Source organism: Cydia pomonella, chromosome 15, assembly GCF_033807575.1.
Source record: "Cydia pomonella isolate Wapato2018A chromosome 15, ilCydPomo1, whole genome shotgun sequence".
Classification (NCBI taxonomy): domain Eukaryota; kingdom Metazoa; phylum Arthropoda; class Insecta; order Lepidoptera; family Tortricidae; genus Cydia; species Cydia pomonella.
The window spans coordinates 18291044-18307181 of NC_084717.1; the positions used below are offsets into that span (position 1 = coordinate 18291044).

Here is a 16138-nt window from a genome sequence, read left to right on the forward strand (position 1 = left end):
TTAATGTGAAGTTTGTTGTTACAAGGAGCAAGAGTGTAAAAAAGGTAATTTAATTAATTTCTGAATTGTTTTTATATTGACAAGATGAAATGCTACTCTTTCGTACGATTTACATCAAACGGACTGCTGGACCGCGTCTTGGTGCTACATAAACATGGACTATATCTAGTGTAGATAAGATTCAAATTCCTGTAACTCTAACGCGCCGTTCAATGTGAATCGTACATTAGGGGCCCATACATATTTGCGGTTGCAACCGTGACTATTAAGCCAATATAGACTGCAAAGTGAGTGAACGCTGGAAGTGGAAATGTATGCAGCACGTTGTTCAAATCTGTTTTTCTCTCGCTCGCACTCGAGGGCCACGTGACGCACGCTCGACCCTGATGCCATTTGACGACATTTGTTTTAACCTGTTCGACTCCGTGACAGACACAAAAGCTGTCACACGGACGCCACGTCACCGAAGTGTCAAAATGAAATTGAACTTGCTCTGTGGTCTGTGACGGATTAATTCGTCTTCGGCTTCGGTGTTGGAACTACGGTGCGGATATATCTGCCATTGGCGTTAAAAAGGTTAAACAATGTATGGCGGTCGGTATCCGCGTAGAAACAGTACGAAGTCATAGTGACGTCGCGGTTGCAACCGGAAATGCGTACGTGACCTATTTGCTAACCTGTATCGATGTCGCAGCTATCTGGTTAAATTAGCCAGCCAATTAGTCGCCTAAGCTATTCATTAAACGCTGGCATCCAAGATGCCAGGTCGATAGTTAATTGAACTACAATCACTCAACGTTCAACAACTTTGCGTATTTAAAGTTCTTTGGATTGGTTCACTCAGCCAAGTAATATAAATGTAACCTAAAAAAATTAAATAATATAATATAAAATAAATAAATGCAATAACCTAAGTACAGTCACGTCTGAAAACATCGTCACGATCGAAGTGCCAAAAATATGTATATACGGCTTTATGACCCATATATTACGGTAGGGTATACATAATTTTGGCGCTTTGTCCGTATCGATATTTTCAGACGTGACCGTACCTAACCGAACTTCATAAATTCATCAATGTCCAATTCAACTAAATGACACGACGTTCAGCCATCGGGTTAAACGTTGGGACCAACGACTTAGCCGATAGTTCTTCAGCCATTAAGTCAAGTCAATATATTCTTTATTCAAATAAGCCTAGCAAAAAGCACTTTTAACCTTTTGAACGCCTCGCCTATCGTACGCAGCACGTAATCGTGAACCTTGTCGGTAAGCATGAAGGTTGATATTGGGCTGTAGCCGCGCACGTCATATGACGTCTTTGGCGGTCAAAAGATTAAATCGTCAAATTTTACAAATATCATTTGATGCAGCTATTATTGTTCTCAAAACATTTAATAGATGCCGGCGTTTAATGAACGTGCTAGACGGCTAATTAACCGGGTAGCTCGTGGTCGCGGCCTACCTCCTTCCTGCTGCGCAGCGCGCAGTCCTCGAGCGTCTCGGCCGCCTCGTACTTGCCCTGGCGCCGGTACAGCGCGCCCAGGTTCTTCAGCGTCGTGGTCACCGTCGGCGAGTCCACCTGCGACACGTGCCTATGTAGCTCCACTGGCTGATCTCACGACGAGTGCCTCTCTCGCCTTGTTATTATATTTTTCACATAGTTTGGGGTTCTGTGACAGCTGTCATCTCAATACAATATCTAACCTTAAGAGGCTGTCAACACCCAATGTCCTTGAAATTGATGTTACTTAAACAGTTTTTAAAGAAAGACTATTTTTTTTTTATACTACGTCGGTGGCAAACAAGCATACGGCCTGCCTGATGGTAAGCAGTATCCGTAGCCTATGTACGCCTGCAACTCCAAAGGAGTTACATGCGCGTTGCCGACCCTAACCCCCTCCCACCCTCGTTGAGCTCTGGCAACCTTACTCCCCGGCAGGAACACAACACTATGAGTGTTTTAGTCAAGTAAGAAAAATATATGTTCATATTAATTATATTTCAAAGACCGTGGTTGTACTCGATACATGATTGAACGAAATCGGCTCGATAGAAAATAATTGAAAAGATTGGTCTTAAAATCACAATTAAACGGTTCTATGTCTTTTATTGTTTTGACTTATGGGTCTGCAATTAAAATCACAATTTCAAAACATTTATATCTAAACCGCTGTTGAGTAAAATATTACACTAATAATCCACTTTTTTTTATTTAAATATTTTTCTTATTATTCCCTTGCCCAGGCCCAGTAACATGCGACAGTGCTATCTCATTTACTGCGATACAAATTGACAGTGTGCGCGCTTTAGGTATTGACAGCCTCTTAAAATGCCAAATTGTATTGAGATGACTGTCACAGAACCCAGGCTATGTGAAAAACATTATAACCCCGTGATCAGACGTAGAAGTTTTTGTGGCAAATTAAAGTGATTGACAAAATCAAATATCGACATGTCTATTATCGATGTTACCTTAGCGTTATAGATATTTTTAACATTGTATAAAAAGATAGCTACCGCGAAATACACAACACGTTCGATATCTTCTTTGATACACCCATAGGTAGTTTTCTTATTTTTTAACACTGTATACTACAGTTTACGTTTTTATTTTTAAATATATGGAATAAACAAATTATGGTCGGATTTGTAATTGAGTTGCATTCTTGAAATTTCCCGGTAAATTACAGCAAGTAGAATTTACCGCCCTTATTCATAAACGTGTACTAAAGTTACGATGCCGCTGATCATCGTTTGTCCCTTTCCGACGTATTGGCATGATGGAAAGGGACAAACGATGATCAGCGGCATCGTAACTTTAATACACGTTTATGAATAAGGGGGTAAATGTTTGAATTATTCATCTATGACTAACTTATCGATATTATTATTTGTCAATGATTCATTTTCTCAAGCACTCGTTTTTGCCACAAAAATTGAATTGACCAAACAAATGCGTACCATTTTATTGAAAAACCCACATTGCATCTAGCTCTCTATCGCTTACACAAACTCACAAAATTTCACATAACTTGGTTAAAATTATGCGACGTGCACAGGAGAAAATCATTTTTGCCCAAGGTGAAACGAAGTCGCTTTTAGCTCGCGTCGGTGGTCTCACACTATTATGGTCTTCATCAACACTCCGTGTTCACCAAAGGTCTAGAGATATTCTTACTCTTGATGACTTAATGACGATGTAAACAACTATGAAGGACCTTTTAATTTCAACCATAATATATTTATTGCAATTTTATGTATTATTCCCGTCAAGGCGCGTTTTCTTTTAGAAGATATTCTTTCCCACAAAACTGTTTTATAGTATTACAATGACAAAGCACACCTATACAGTCACGTCTGAAAATATCGATACGAAAAATGTGCCAAAAATATGTATACACTAGGTACCTTAATATATGGACAATAAAGTCGTGTATACCCTCATATTTCGAGTCGTGTATATCATCATACATATTTTTGGCACTTTTTACGCATCGATATTTTCAGACGTGACCGTACAACACATTAAGTAAGGCTGTAAGATAGAAATAAAAGCTTCATAGTAACTGCCTGATTTGCTCTACGCCTTACCGCTTATTTATTTGTCTTATTTGTTTTAATTTCGGAGATGTTATCCTGCTCACTCCCCAAAAGATGGACAAATTTGAGGGTATTTGTTAGTAGTATATTTAGTTACTAGTATTGGACAAAACACAACTACACACACATTATTCTCTAATAAAGGTAGAAGGTAATATGTACATTGTGGAATACCTTGGCAGCTTTATGCCAGCCGCCATATTCCCCGTACGGTGCGTTCTCCTTATGGAGATGTTTATTCTAACGAGACTACAATTAAGGACAAAGCACAACTACACACACATTATTCTCTAATAAAGGTAGAAAGTAATATGTACATTGTGGAATACCTTGGCAGCTTTATGCCAGCCGCCATATTCCCCGTACGGTGCGTTCTCCTTATGGAGATGTTTGTTCTAACGAGACTACAATTAAGGACAAAGCACAACTACACACACATTATTCTCTAATAAAGGTAGAAAGTAATATGTACATTGTGGAATACCTTGGCAGCTTTATGCCAGCCGCCATATTCCCCGTACGACGCGTTCTCCTTATGGAGATGTTTGTTCTAGCGCAGTGGTTCTTAACCTTTTTAGTTCTGTCACCCCTTTGACTAGCTAGGGAACCCGATTTTACCCCTCCTCCCAATAATTATCAATATTCTTTCTTACTAGTGTAACTTTTGTTATATTTTATTGAGCTTATTACTCCCGTAGAATACCAGTTTTACCCCTACGGGGGTAATTACCCCTAGGTTAGGAACCGCTGTTCTAGCGAGACTATTATTAAAGACAAAACACAACTACACACACATTAATCTCTAATAAAGGTAGAAAGTAATATGTACATGTGGAATACCTTGGCAGCTTTATGCCAGCCGCCATAATCCCCGTACGGTGCGTTCTCCTTACGGAGATGTTTGTTCTAACGAGACTACAATTAAGGACAAAGCACAACTACACACACATTATTCTCTAATAAAGGTAGAAAGTAATATGTACATTGTGGAATACCTTGGCAGCTTTATGCCAGCCGCCATATTCCCCCTACGACGCGTTCTCCTTATGGAGATGTTTGTTCTAGCGCAGTGGTTCTTAACCTTTTTAGTTCTGTCACCCCTTTGACTAGCTAGGGAACCCGATTTTACCCCTCCTCCCAATAATTATCAATATTCTTTCTTACTAGTGTAACTTTTGTTATATTTTATTGAGCTTATTACTCCCGTAGAATACCAGTTTTACCCCTACGGGGGTAATTACCCCTAGGTTAGGAACCGCTGTTCTAGCGAGACTATTATTAAAGACAAAACACAACTACACACACATTAATCTCTAATAAAGGTAGAAAGTAATATGTACATGTGGAATACCTTGGCAGCTTTATGCCAGCCGCCATAATCCCCGTACGGTGCGTTCTCCTTACGGAGATGTTTGTTCTAACGAGACTACAATTAAGGACAAAGCACAACTACACACACATTATTCTCTAATAAAGGTAGAAAGTAATATGTACATTGTGGAATACCTTGGCAGCTTTATGCCAGCCGCCATATTCTCCGTACGGCGCATTCTCCTTCTGCAGATGTTTGTTCTCCTCACGCTCCTCGGCCACCTGCCAGATGGGCTTGTTGTCGCCTGAAATGTTTTTAGGGGGTTAGAAGGATGTGTTAAATGGGGCAGTAGTCCGATCAATGAAGTTTGGAGGGATATTTAATTTTGTAATTTAAGTAAACACTGTTAGTTCAAATTCAAATAGTCAGTAGGATTGTAAAATGGAATATAATTGTCTTATTGATCAGACTATGACAATATACACATGATTGTTGTGTTCAAAAGATAACTCATATGGATTAATATAAAAATAGGTACTTCTAAAATAAGGTAAGTTTACTCTGGGAGTTTTAGATCGAGATACAATGGAAACTAAAATTATAAATGGAAGAATAAAATTAGTACCATTCAAAAAGTGGGTAATTTACATGAAATTTGTCATACAAGTTATATTTTCACACATATAAATCTACAAATGTGACACAAGTCGGGAAGGTGTGACACAGATAGACATACAAAAGAATAAAAGATAAAATACTAATAATAATAGGTAACATATAGTTATTAACAAGTATCATGGCCTTTCCTACCTGTGCCACACGAAATCCAAACTTGTGCCACTTACCTAAAGCTCATTTTTAAACAACCACCATCTGCGTCGGAACTTGGGTTGTTTCGAAATGAAAATAAAACGTGTTTACGACCTCTGTTTAATGACCAGAACGGATAAAATTAAAAAATCAACTATTAAAATAAATTGTTTAGGATATAAAATAATTGATATAATAAAATTGTTATTGTTGCTGTATTGAGATGGGAGCGAATACACATTTCCACATAATACATATACAGTGTATAAATTCAATAATATTAACCATACAACATAATTCAGCCCGCAATGTAAAGCAACACACCGACTCGAGATACGAGCTTTTTATAAGTAGTAACTGTTAACGCTTGTTGACAGCTACTACAAAAAGCTCGTATCTCGTAATGTCATGCCGTCTTATGTCACGTAATGTTTGCAGTACATTGCTGCCTGGTAAATATTCAAAAATGTATTACGGGGTCATAATTAAGTGTAACTTAAAAAAACTTCTTAATTCATGATCACACAGGTAAATTCTATGTCTGGCTTGATTAATTTCCCGTATTGGATTTACACACTGTTTAATACATATTTGAACCAGAGTCCGGCGTATACAAAATATAGCAGAAAATATCCCTTTTTAAACATATTATTAAAATTGACTAAGTTTCTTTTAATGATTCGCCCCCAAATCAATACTAGGAACAACAAAGCAAATATATATTTAAAACAGTAACATTTCAGGCATTTTGTTTTGTCATTTTCATTAGGAACCCTGTATACAATAATAAAAGGCACTATTACTTCCACATTTCTACTTACAACTACATTGGCAACATTCATTGGACTATTTTTAATGTATAATAAATTAATCATTATACAATCGTACTGCTTTCCCTTTTGATCCAGAAAAGGCAGCAGAGATTATATATTTTTATTATTTTTACTTGATTCTATGAACGTGAGTTCAAAGTCAAGTTAAAGTAACACAACTTATTTGAAATAAAGAAACCTACCTAACTATGTATGATAAGAAATTCAGCATGATAACACTTATTTTGTATTAATGTGCCGTTTTAACATTTCTAATCTTCTAAAAAAAACTTATAATTTTCAAGGAATAGGCCACAAGTAGATAAAGTTTAGCATAACAAAAGATCTGTCTTTGACCTTGACTACACACTAATAATATTAGCCTAATATAGTTCACGAAGTGTGCCCTAGGGACTAAATTTTCCAATATAAAATAGCTTTAACCACAGAAAACAGTATTCAGTAACTTTCGCTTTTATTATAGTATGGGTGGAAGTTTTTGTAAAAGTAGCTACATTTAAAAAGCTACTTATTACGAAACGCAATTCACTACCTAAACTAAGACCCTTATTAATGAACTATAAACCCAAGAAAAATACTACACTCATGTTGTTAGCTAACATAAGGTGAGGTGCCTATTTTACTTGAGTAATGTCTATTAATGCGGGCACTAAATTATCTAAAAAACCTTCCTAAAATAACTAATGGCAAGCTAAACACCTAAATCGAAATAAAATAACTCTAAGCGAACTGCCAACATTCGAGACAAAATGCATCAAGAGATCTATTAGAAGACAGAAGACAATAACAATACTCAGCACAATAATACTCAGGTCATAAGTTCTGTCACTAAGGTTTTAATTTAAAAAGTTTGAAAGCTTGTTTTATACTGATCAAAACGTAATATAATTAACATTTAGATAGGGACTTAATTTACTATTTGTTTAATTTGGTATTGTCGTTAGACACGAATACGCGGCTGAATTGTGAAAAATTATGCTTTGCAAAAGGGAGTAAAAATCAGCGTCACATTAATAAAATAGGTACAATTGATTATTTGTATGAACCTACTTTATTAGACCGTTATTTTATCGCTAGCATTTAGTTCTCTGACAAATCTGTACTGTCAGCTATTTCCCCTTCATACTTAGGGTACATTTCAGTAACATACTTATTTTTGACTGCCATCCAACGAGTTAGATTTCGTAAAACATGTACAGTTGCAATTTTGGCAGTTCAATACACACGAATTATATATTTTATAAGATATAAGAAAGATAAAAGATACAACTTTTGTTTAATGTAATATTCAACCATGTAAAAAAGAAAAATACATAGATAGGGATCAAAATCACCTTGAACAGGTCGCGTATTTTTTGCATGATTTTTATAACTTTTTTCCAATATTAGATAGAATTATACAAAACTGAGACAGGAACTTCCGTTAAATTATATTGTAAGTAATTCATAATTAAATAAGCTTTCAACCCAGATACATGAATAATAAGAGATATATATACCTATAACTTTTTTAACAGTATAAATCTTTGTGACAGAACTTATGACCTGACTAAGTAAAACAATAAAACATTTAAAAGCTGGAACAGCATTGAACTGATTAAAATTATGCTCAAAACAATCACAAAAATAAGATAATCATTATCATTAAACTATCAATTTTGCACCAAATTTCGTCCCACTTACAGCCATATCATTATTGAACATTAATTTCTTGGAGGATTTAACAACTGGAGTCGCCTTTAAGAGCTTACCCCTCTGCCGAAAACCTCGGCCAATGGTCGTATGTATTGTATGGACTGACGTTTATCTGACATGGCTATTTTTACGTTACGTACATTTGACGTGCCCCTCCCTCGCAAAAATCAGCAGACTGTTTTGTACAGAAAAGGCGTCTCCAGTTGTTAAATCCTCCAAGATTATTCACACTAACCTGAAATTATTTCGAAGTCATGCAAATATTTTTTGCTTTTATATTTTTTTATATAATAATTCTACTATATACAACAACTCATTAGTATCGCATATCTAATAACAGCCTCCAATGATATTCGCGCAAAACCCAAGTAGCAAAAATAAAACATAATATAATAATTAAAGTAAAATACATTGAAATGACAAAAAACAAACATGCTATTGGGATTTTGAGCATCGGCATTCTGTATTTAGTATAAAAATAACCTCCACCGTAGCCAAAATTAATTGCAAATAAAATCTTATCTCGTACAATAAAATATAAACTGTCCATGGTAACAGTCAACCGGTTAGGAAAGATTAGTTTCCAATAAGAATATATACTTTTACCCCCTTATTCATAAACGTCTACTAAAGTTACGATGCCGCTAATAATCGTTTGTCCCTTTCCGACGTATTGGTATGATGGAAAGGGACAAACGATGATCGGCGGTATCGTAACTTCAGTACACGTTTATGAATAAGGGGGGTAGTGAATAAACTATGAAAATTAGTAAATATACGGTGCGTCACGTTTCTCCAACGATATTAGACTAATACATATAGTTACCGCTCGTAAGCACCCGCAATTATTAACAGTTTGAACGCCAAGAACACCTAAAGTCGTCGTTACTAGTCGTGCCCACAGCGCCAAGGACAACTATAGGCGTTATAGCGGACGCTGTCAAAGTAACCTTCACACTTTAAGGTTTACATTAGCTCGCTTGCGCCCGGCACCTTAGCGTTTGAGTGATTTATGTGTTTATGACATAAAACTTTCCATAAGGTTAAACAGTGCTAATATTAAATAATTAATGTATAATCTGCCGTTTCTTTGGATTCACAAACTGAATGTAAGGTTTCCAAAGTACTCATTTTTAACGCCATAAATTTAATAAAAGTTTCCTCATTTTCGCGTAAAATCAATCCGGTTAAAATTCATAAAGTTTTTCTCATGTCAAATGTCTAAAATCTTACCTAACTGGTTAACGTTGACCATGACCATTTCTTGAATCCATCGTGACAGTCTACGATTGGCTAGTCAAGATTTAGTAATCACTAGTAACCTAGGTAACCTGCCTAGCGCCTATTCCCTATTCGAGACAGTGGAGTTAAACAAGCGTTAAGTATTATTCGTATTATGCAATTCGGAATGTTCCGGCCGGTCCTTACGTTAATATAGCTCGGGTTATTTTTTTTGCTTTTTATTTAATGACGCTATGTACTCTGAAATGGTAAAAATAAACGTTAAAAATAAGCAACGGAATAGTATAAGCGAAATTAAAAGGTAAATTGACAGTTTGGGCTAAAGAAACAAACAAAAATTCAAAAGATTGGAAAAAATGCCCTTATGGACGAATAATAGCAGACTCGAACTTCAGAGTACAGTCAAGTGCAGAAATATGTATCGAAAGAATCGTCTCATAAATATGGTACTAAGCTCTTATTACACTAAAATAAGATGCTATGGGACATATTTTTGAGTAAGATGTGTACACCCATATTTTTACACTTGACTGTACCATGCAGTTACTTTGATGTTTCTATTACCCCAACCCTGTCTTATTAACAATATAATAAAAAATATATAAACATATTTTTTATACACTTACTGTAAAATATAAAACATGGTCCCATTTTTAAAACGGAGTCCAATAAAAATGGCAAACATGTCAGACGCGAAGCATTTGATCTATAATCTAAACATACTTAACAAATTTGTAGTCAAATATGAATAATTCAAAGCATGAATATATCCAAGATTTGAATGTATAAAATGTTTTACAGCAACTTTTTTTTAAGTGTTGTTTTTTGCCATTTCTATTGAACGCCACTTTACAGAGGTCTTTATACAGTATAAATAAGTAAAAGTATCAGGTTAAGATCGTATTGGACTTACCGTCGATAGTTCCGAATTCCCGTTCGTGCGCCCGCGTCAGCACCTGCTTGTATAACGTCTCTGCCTCTTTGTACTTGCCCTGAATAATAATTAAAAAAAAGAAGATACAATTACATAACCAGCGCTGTGGTCACACAATAGGCCTGTATCGTAGTGAACGTGGTGAATTAAAATTACGATATTAATTTAGAGTAACAATTCAAGAAATCTCAAACTGTGCAGAATTGTAGATCTATGCCGTGATTAATAAACGAGCTACACACAAGCCTTCTTAACTTTATTCGTAACTGGTACTTTGAATTTTTTCTGGACTGAATAGACAACGTATATTTTAAAAAACAACTATGGTTTTTTAATTGTTATAAAACACCTCGTAAGGCTCAAAATGCAAAATTTTCCTATTTAAAATTTGATCCTTGTTGTGTAGTAAATTGGGATGAATTTCGCTCGTTTCACGAAACAAAGGAACAAATGAAATGCTACTTATTTGGTGTATGAAAGTTTCTAATTAAATTGGAACGGAGTGTATACTACTCGTATGAATGTTGTCAAATGAAATTTAAGCCTCAGACCCTAATCTGTTAAACAAATGCCATTGTTTCTTTTACGCGAGCGGTCAGCTCCTGTACGAGATTAGCCACGTGGCAAAATAACAATGTCCTTTAAAAAGCAACTGTATCGTGATAGTATTAAGGTTCAAATCTATGTATTTTCTTACATTGAGGTGGTCGATCGTCCTACATTACCAAAGCATGTTATCTTATGAGCTGTTACCTAGATTTGAACCTTAATACAATCAAGGTACAGTTGCATTTTAAACGACACTGCTGCTTTTACAAGTCTAACACGGGAGGTGACCGCTCGCATAAAAGAAACTATGGCTTTTATTTGATAGATTAAGGTCTTAGGTATAAAAATCATTTTAGAAAATCTAATGTGTAATGCACATTTAACGTAACCAGGAAAGGGGGATAGGAGTTTTTCTGATAAAATGTTGTTCATAACCGTCACTAAATAAATATACAAGAGATTTATCTTTAACTCATTATCTCAGTTATTTATGATTTACTGTAAATTCGCTATCAAATAGATTATTGACATTCGTTTCACAAGTAATAATTCCTAAAGCGTTTTCAAAGCTAATGTTTCATCACATTTATCTCGTTTATTTTATTAGTGTTCCGCAGGTAACAAGTTGATAGAGGAATCTCTAATGAGATCAAATCTGTCAGGCCGGTACGGAGTGAAGGGTACCTGTTTGAGGTAGCAGGAGGCGAGGTTGTTCTTGGTCTTGGCGACGTTGGGGTCGTCGGGCCCGAGCTTGCTCTCGTATATCTCCAGGGCGCGCTGGTAATACTGCTCCACTTCTTCATATTTGTTCTGAAAATTGTATTTTACATTTAAAATGGTTTATCACCTAAAGTTACTTTCAAAAAGCTGATTAAAATAAGAAAACGGTAATTTTATTGTTTCGTAAGATTGTTGGGCTGCTTGGCCACGTCGGGGTGGTCGCGGCCGAGCACGGCCTCGCGGATGGTACATGTACGTACCTGGTTCTGGCAGAGCAGCGCGAGGTTGTTGAGCTGCTTGGCCACGTCGGGGTGGTCGCGGCCGAGCACGGCCTCGCGGATGGTACATGTACGTACCTGGTTCTGGCAGAGCAGCGCGAGGTTGTTGAGCTGCTTGGCCACGTCGGGGTGGTCGCGGCCGAGCACGGCCTCGCGGATGGTACATGTACGTACCTGGTTCTGGCAGAGCAGCGCGAGGTTGTTGAGCTGCTTGGCCACGTCGGGGTGGTCGCGGCCGAGCACGGCCTCGCGGATGGTACATGTACGTACCTGGTTCTGGCAGAGCAGCGCGAGGTTGTTGAGCTGCTTGGCCACGTCGGGGTGGTCGCGGCCGAGCACGGCCTCGCGGATGGTACATGTACGTACCTGGTTCTGGCAGAGCAGCGCGAGGTTGTTGAGCTGCTTGGCCACGTCGGGGTGGTCGCGGCCGAGCACGGCCTCGCGGATGGTACATGTACGTACCTGGTTCTGGCAGAGCAGCGCGAGGTTGTTGAGCTGCTTGGCCACGTCGGGGTGGTCGCGGCCGAGCACGGCCTCGCGGATGGTACATGTACGTACCTGGTTCTGGCAGAGCAGCGCGAGGTTGTTGAGCTGCTTGGCCACGTCGGGGTGGTCGCGGCCGAGCACGGCCTCGCGGATGGTACATGTACGTACCTGGTTCTGGCAGAGCAGCGCGAGGTTGTTGAGCTGCTTGGCCACGTCGGGGTGGTCGCGGCCGAGCACGGCCTCGCGGATGGTACATGTACGTACCTGGTTCTGGCAGAGCAGCGCGAGGTTGTTGAGCTGCTTGGCCACGTCGGAGTGGTCGCGGCCGAGCACGGCCTCGCGGATGGTACATGTACGTACCTGGTTCTGGCAGAGCAGCGCGAGGTTGTTGAGCTGCTTGGCCACGTCGGGGTGGTCGCGGCCGAGCACGGCCTCGCGGATGGTACATGTACGTACCTGGTTCTGGCAGAGCAGCGCGAGGTTGTTGAGCTGCTTGGCCACGTCGGGGTGGTCGCGGCCGAGCACGGCCTCGCGGATGGTACATGTACGTACCTGGTTCTGGCAGAGCAGCGCGAGGTTGTTGAGCTGCTTGGCCACGTCGGGGTGGTCGCGGCCGAGCACGGCCTCGCGGATGGTACATGTACGTACCTGGTTCTGGCAGAGCAGCGCGAGGTTGTTGAGCTGCTTGGCCACGTCGGGGTGGTCGCGGCCGAGCACGGCCTCGCGGATGGTACATGTACGTACCTGGTTCTGGCAGAGCAGCGCGAGGTTGTTGAGCTGCTTGGCCACGTCGGGGTGGTCGCGGCCGAGCACGGCCTCGCGGATGGTACATGTACGTACCTGGTTCTGGCAGAGCAGCGCGAGGTTGTTGAGCTGCTTGGCCACGTCGGGGTGGTCGCGGCCGAGCACGGCCTCGCGGATGGTACATGTACGTACCTGGTTCTGGCAGAGCAGCGCGAGGTTGTTGAGCTGCTTGGCCACGTCGGGGTGGTCGCGGCCGAGCACGGCCTCGCGGATGGTACATGTACGTACCTGGTTCTGGCAGAGCAGCGCGAGGTTGTTGAGCTGCTTGGCCACGTCGGGGTGGTCGCGGCCGAGCACGGCCTCGCGGATGGTACATGTACGTACCTGGTTCTGGCAGAGCAGCGCGAGGTTGTTGAGCTGCTTGGCCACGTCGGGGTGGTCGCGGCCGAGCACGGCCTCGCGGATGGTACATGTACGTACCTGGTTCTGGCAGAGCAGCGCGAGGTTGTTGAGCTGCTTGGCCACGTCGGAGTGGTCGCGGCCGAGCACGGCCTCGCGGATGGTACATGTACGTACCTGGTTCTGGCAGAGCAGCGCGAGGTTGTTGAGCTGCTTGGCCACGTCGGGGTGGTCGCGGCCGAGCACGGCCTCGCGGATGGTACATGTACGTACCTGGTTCTGGCAGAGCAGCGCGAGGTTGTTGAGCTGCTTGGCCACGTCGGGGTGGTCGCGGCCGAGCACGGCCTCGCGGATGGTACATGTACGTACCTGGTTCTGGCAGAGCAGCGCGAGGTTGTTGAGCTGCTTGGCCACGTCGGGGTGGTCGCGGCCGAGCACGGCCTCGCGGATGGTACATGTACGTACCTGGTTCTGGCAGAGCAGCGCGAGGTTGTTGAGCTGCTTGGCCACGTCGGGGTGGTCGCGGCCGAGCACGGCCTCGCGGATGGTACATGTACGTACCTGGTTCTGGCAGAGCAGCGCGAGGTTGTTGAGCTGCTTGGCCACGTCGGGGTGGTCGCGGCCGAGCACGGCCTCGCGGATGGTACATGTACGTACCTGGTTCTGGCAGAGCAGCGCGAGGTTGTTGAGCTGCTTGGCCACGTCGGGGTGGTCGCGGCCGAGCACGGCCTCGCGGATGGTACATGTACGTACCTGGTTCTGGCAGAGCAGCGCGAGGTTGTTGAGCTGCTTGGCCACGTCGGGGTGGTCGCGGCCGAGCACGGCCTCGCGGATGGTACATGTACGTACCTGGTTCTGGCAGAGCAGCGCGAGGTTGTTGAGCTGCTTGGCCACGTCGGGGTGGTCGCGGCCGAGCACGGCCTCGCGGATGGTACATGTACGTACCTGGTTCTGGCAGAGCAGCGCGAGGTTGTTGAGCTGCTTGGCCACGTCGGGGTGGTCGCGGCCGAGCACGGCCTCGCGGATGGTACATGTACGTACCTGGTTCTGGCAGAGCAGCGCGAGGTTGTTGAGCTGCTTGGCCACGTCGGGGTGGTCGCGGCCGAGCACGGCCTCGCGGATGGTACATGTACGTACCTGGTTCTGGCAGAGCAGCGCGAGGTTGTTGAGCTGCTTGGCCACGTCGGGGTGGTCGCGGCCGAGCACGGCCTCGCGGATGCAGAGCGCACGTTTGCAAAGCGGCTCCGCTTCGCGGTACTTTCCTACAACAAACAAACAAAACATCAAACACGTATTTTCAAGTGTTTACTAAATTGAAGTTTTCGAGGCCTATTTTCATCCCTATACTGGAAGGTAAAATAGTAAACTGTTTTGAGATTTAAGTTGGTATAATTCATGCATGCTTCCAATGTGTTGGAGGATTGTTTTCTCGGAAATAAACTAACAATGAACTGGCAATTTTCACGAATTGCAAAGCTATGATGAGGTTCACCGATCGTCAATAAAAGAGTTGCTGTTAGTCCACGGAGGGTGCAAATATGATGAATAATGCACATTCAACGAATTTGCAACCATCTTGGATTAACAATAACCTTGTCTTTGTCAATAAGGTTGTCAATGAACGGTGTGGACGATGGTACTTGTTCTAGTCTCTGTAATGCTATAGACACATTGTATACCTCGTTTGCCATAGAGGACAGCCAGGTTGTTGAGTGTGGCGGCGACGGCGGGATGGTTCTCGCCGAGCGTCTTCTCGCGGATGGAGAGAGCGTCGTTCAGCAAGTTCGCAGCCTCCTTGTACTTGTTCTGGTCCCTGTAATAACATGACAAACTTTAAAATACGCCTAATACCTTACTTTCATTTTAAATACCTGGGGTAGCTCATCAAACAATTACGTAGAAATATCAAAGCTAATTTGGCATTCCTTTTCTTCATGAACGAAAGCACTCAACTGGCTAAGAATTAAGAAAAACGACGGCAAGTGAGTTCTATTGCCACTGACAATAGGGACGGGTTGATAGATTGAGTGTAAGAGTGCCGTCGAGTCATCTTTTGCCTATATTTTAGTATTATAAATAGGCATGCTGCAGGCGTTTGAAGGAAACACATTGACACAGAACAATACAATGATCGCATGTTAATTGATGTCGTGCGATGAAGCTGCGGCGTCTGTGCCGATGCGGCTCGGCTAGCCCTGCCGGAGCCGGCCAGGGCCAGCCTCCACGGACCACGCCAGCGTGGAGTTTCCTCTAACCTGTAGACCAGCGCCAGTATGTTCAGCATGGTGGCCACGTCGGGGTGGTCGTGTCCGGAGGTCTTCTCCAGGTCCTCGAGCGCCTGCTTGCACAGCGGCACGGCCACCTCGTAGCGGCCCTGCGAGGCGTACTGGATGACGAGGTTGTGCAGCGTGCGCAGCCGCGCCGGGATCTCGTAGCCCGCCGTCACCTGCTGCGCGAACTGCGACGGCGGCGTCGGGGACATCGCTGCAAATATAACGATTCCATTATGTTAACAATTATGTTTTCTACCCTT

General features: G+C 42.1%; 1 protein-coding gene across 9 annotated transcripts in view; it reads right to left on the reverse strand.

The window, feature by feature from the left end:
* LOC133525534 (kinesin light chain) overlaps positions 1-16138 on the reverse strand; it is an 88028-nt gene that overhangs the window by 9174 nt on the left and 62716 nt on the right. For 7 of the 9 annotated variants that reach the window (XM_061861816.1, XM_061861821.1, XM_061861818.1 and 4 more), the window contains 7 exons: positions 15861-16089; positions 15285-15418; positions 14743-14867; positions 11663-11788; positions 10409-10487; positions 5098-5219; positions 1466-1582 (listed from right to left, as the gene is read on the reverse strand). In XM_061861816.1, coding sequence (XP_061717800.1) covers positions 1466-1582; positions 5098-5219; positions 10409-10487; positions 11663-11788; positions 14743-14867; positions 15285-15418; positions 15861-16089 — 932 coding nt within the window. The remainder of the gene's footprint in view (positions 1-1465; positions 1583-5097; positions 5220-10408; positions 10488-11662; positions 11789-14742; positions 14868-15284; positions 15419-15860; positions 16090-16138) is intronic. The other 2 variants (XM_061861820.1, XM_061861815.1) reach the window with 1 other exon arrangement.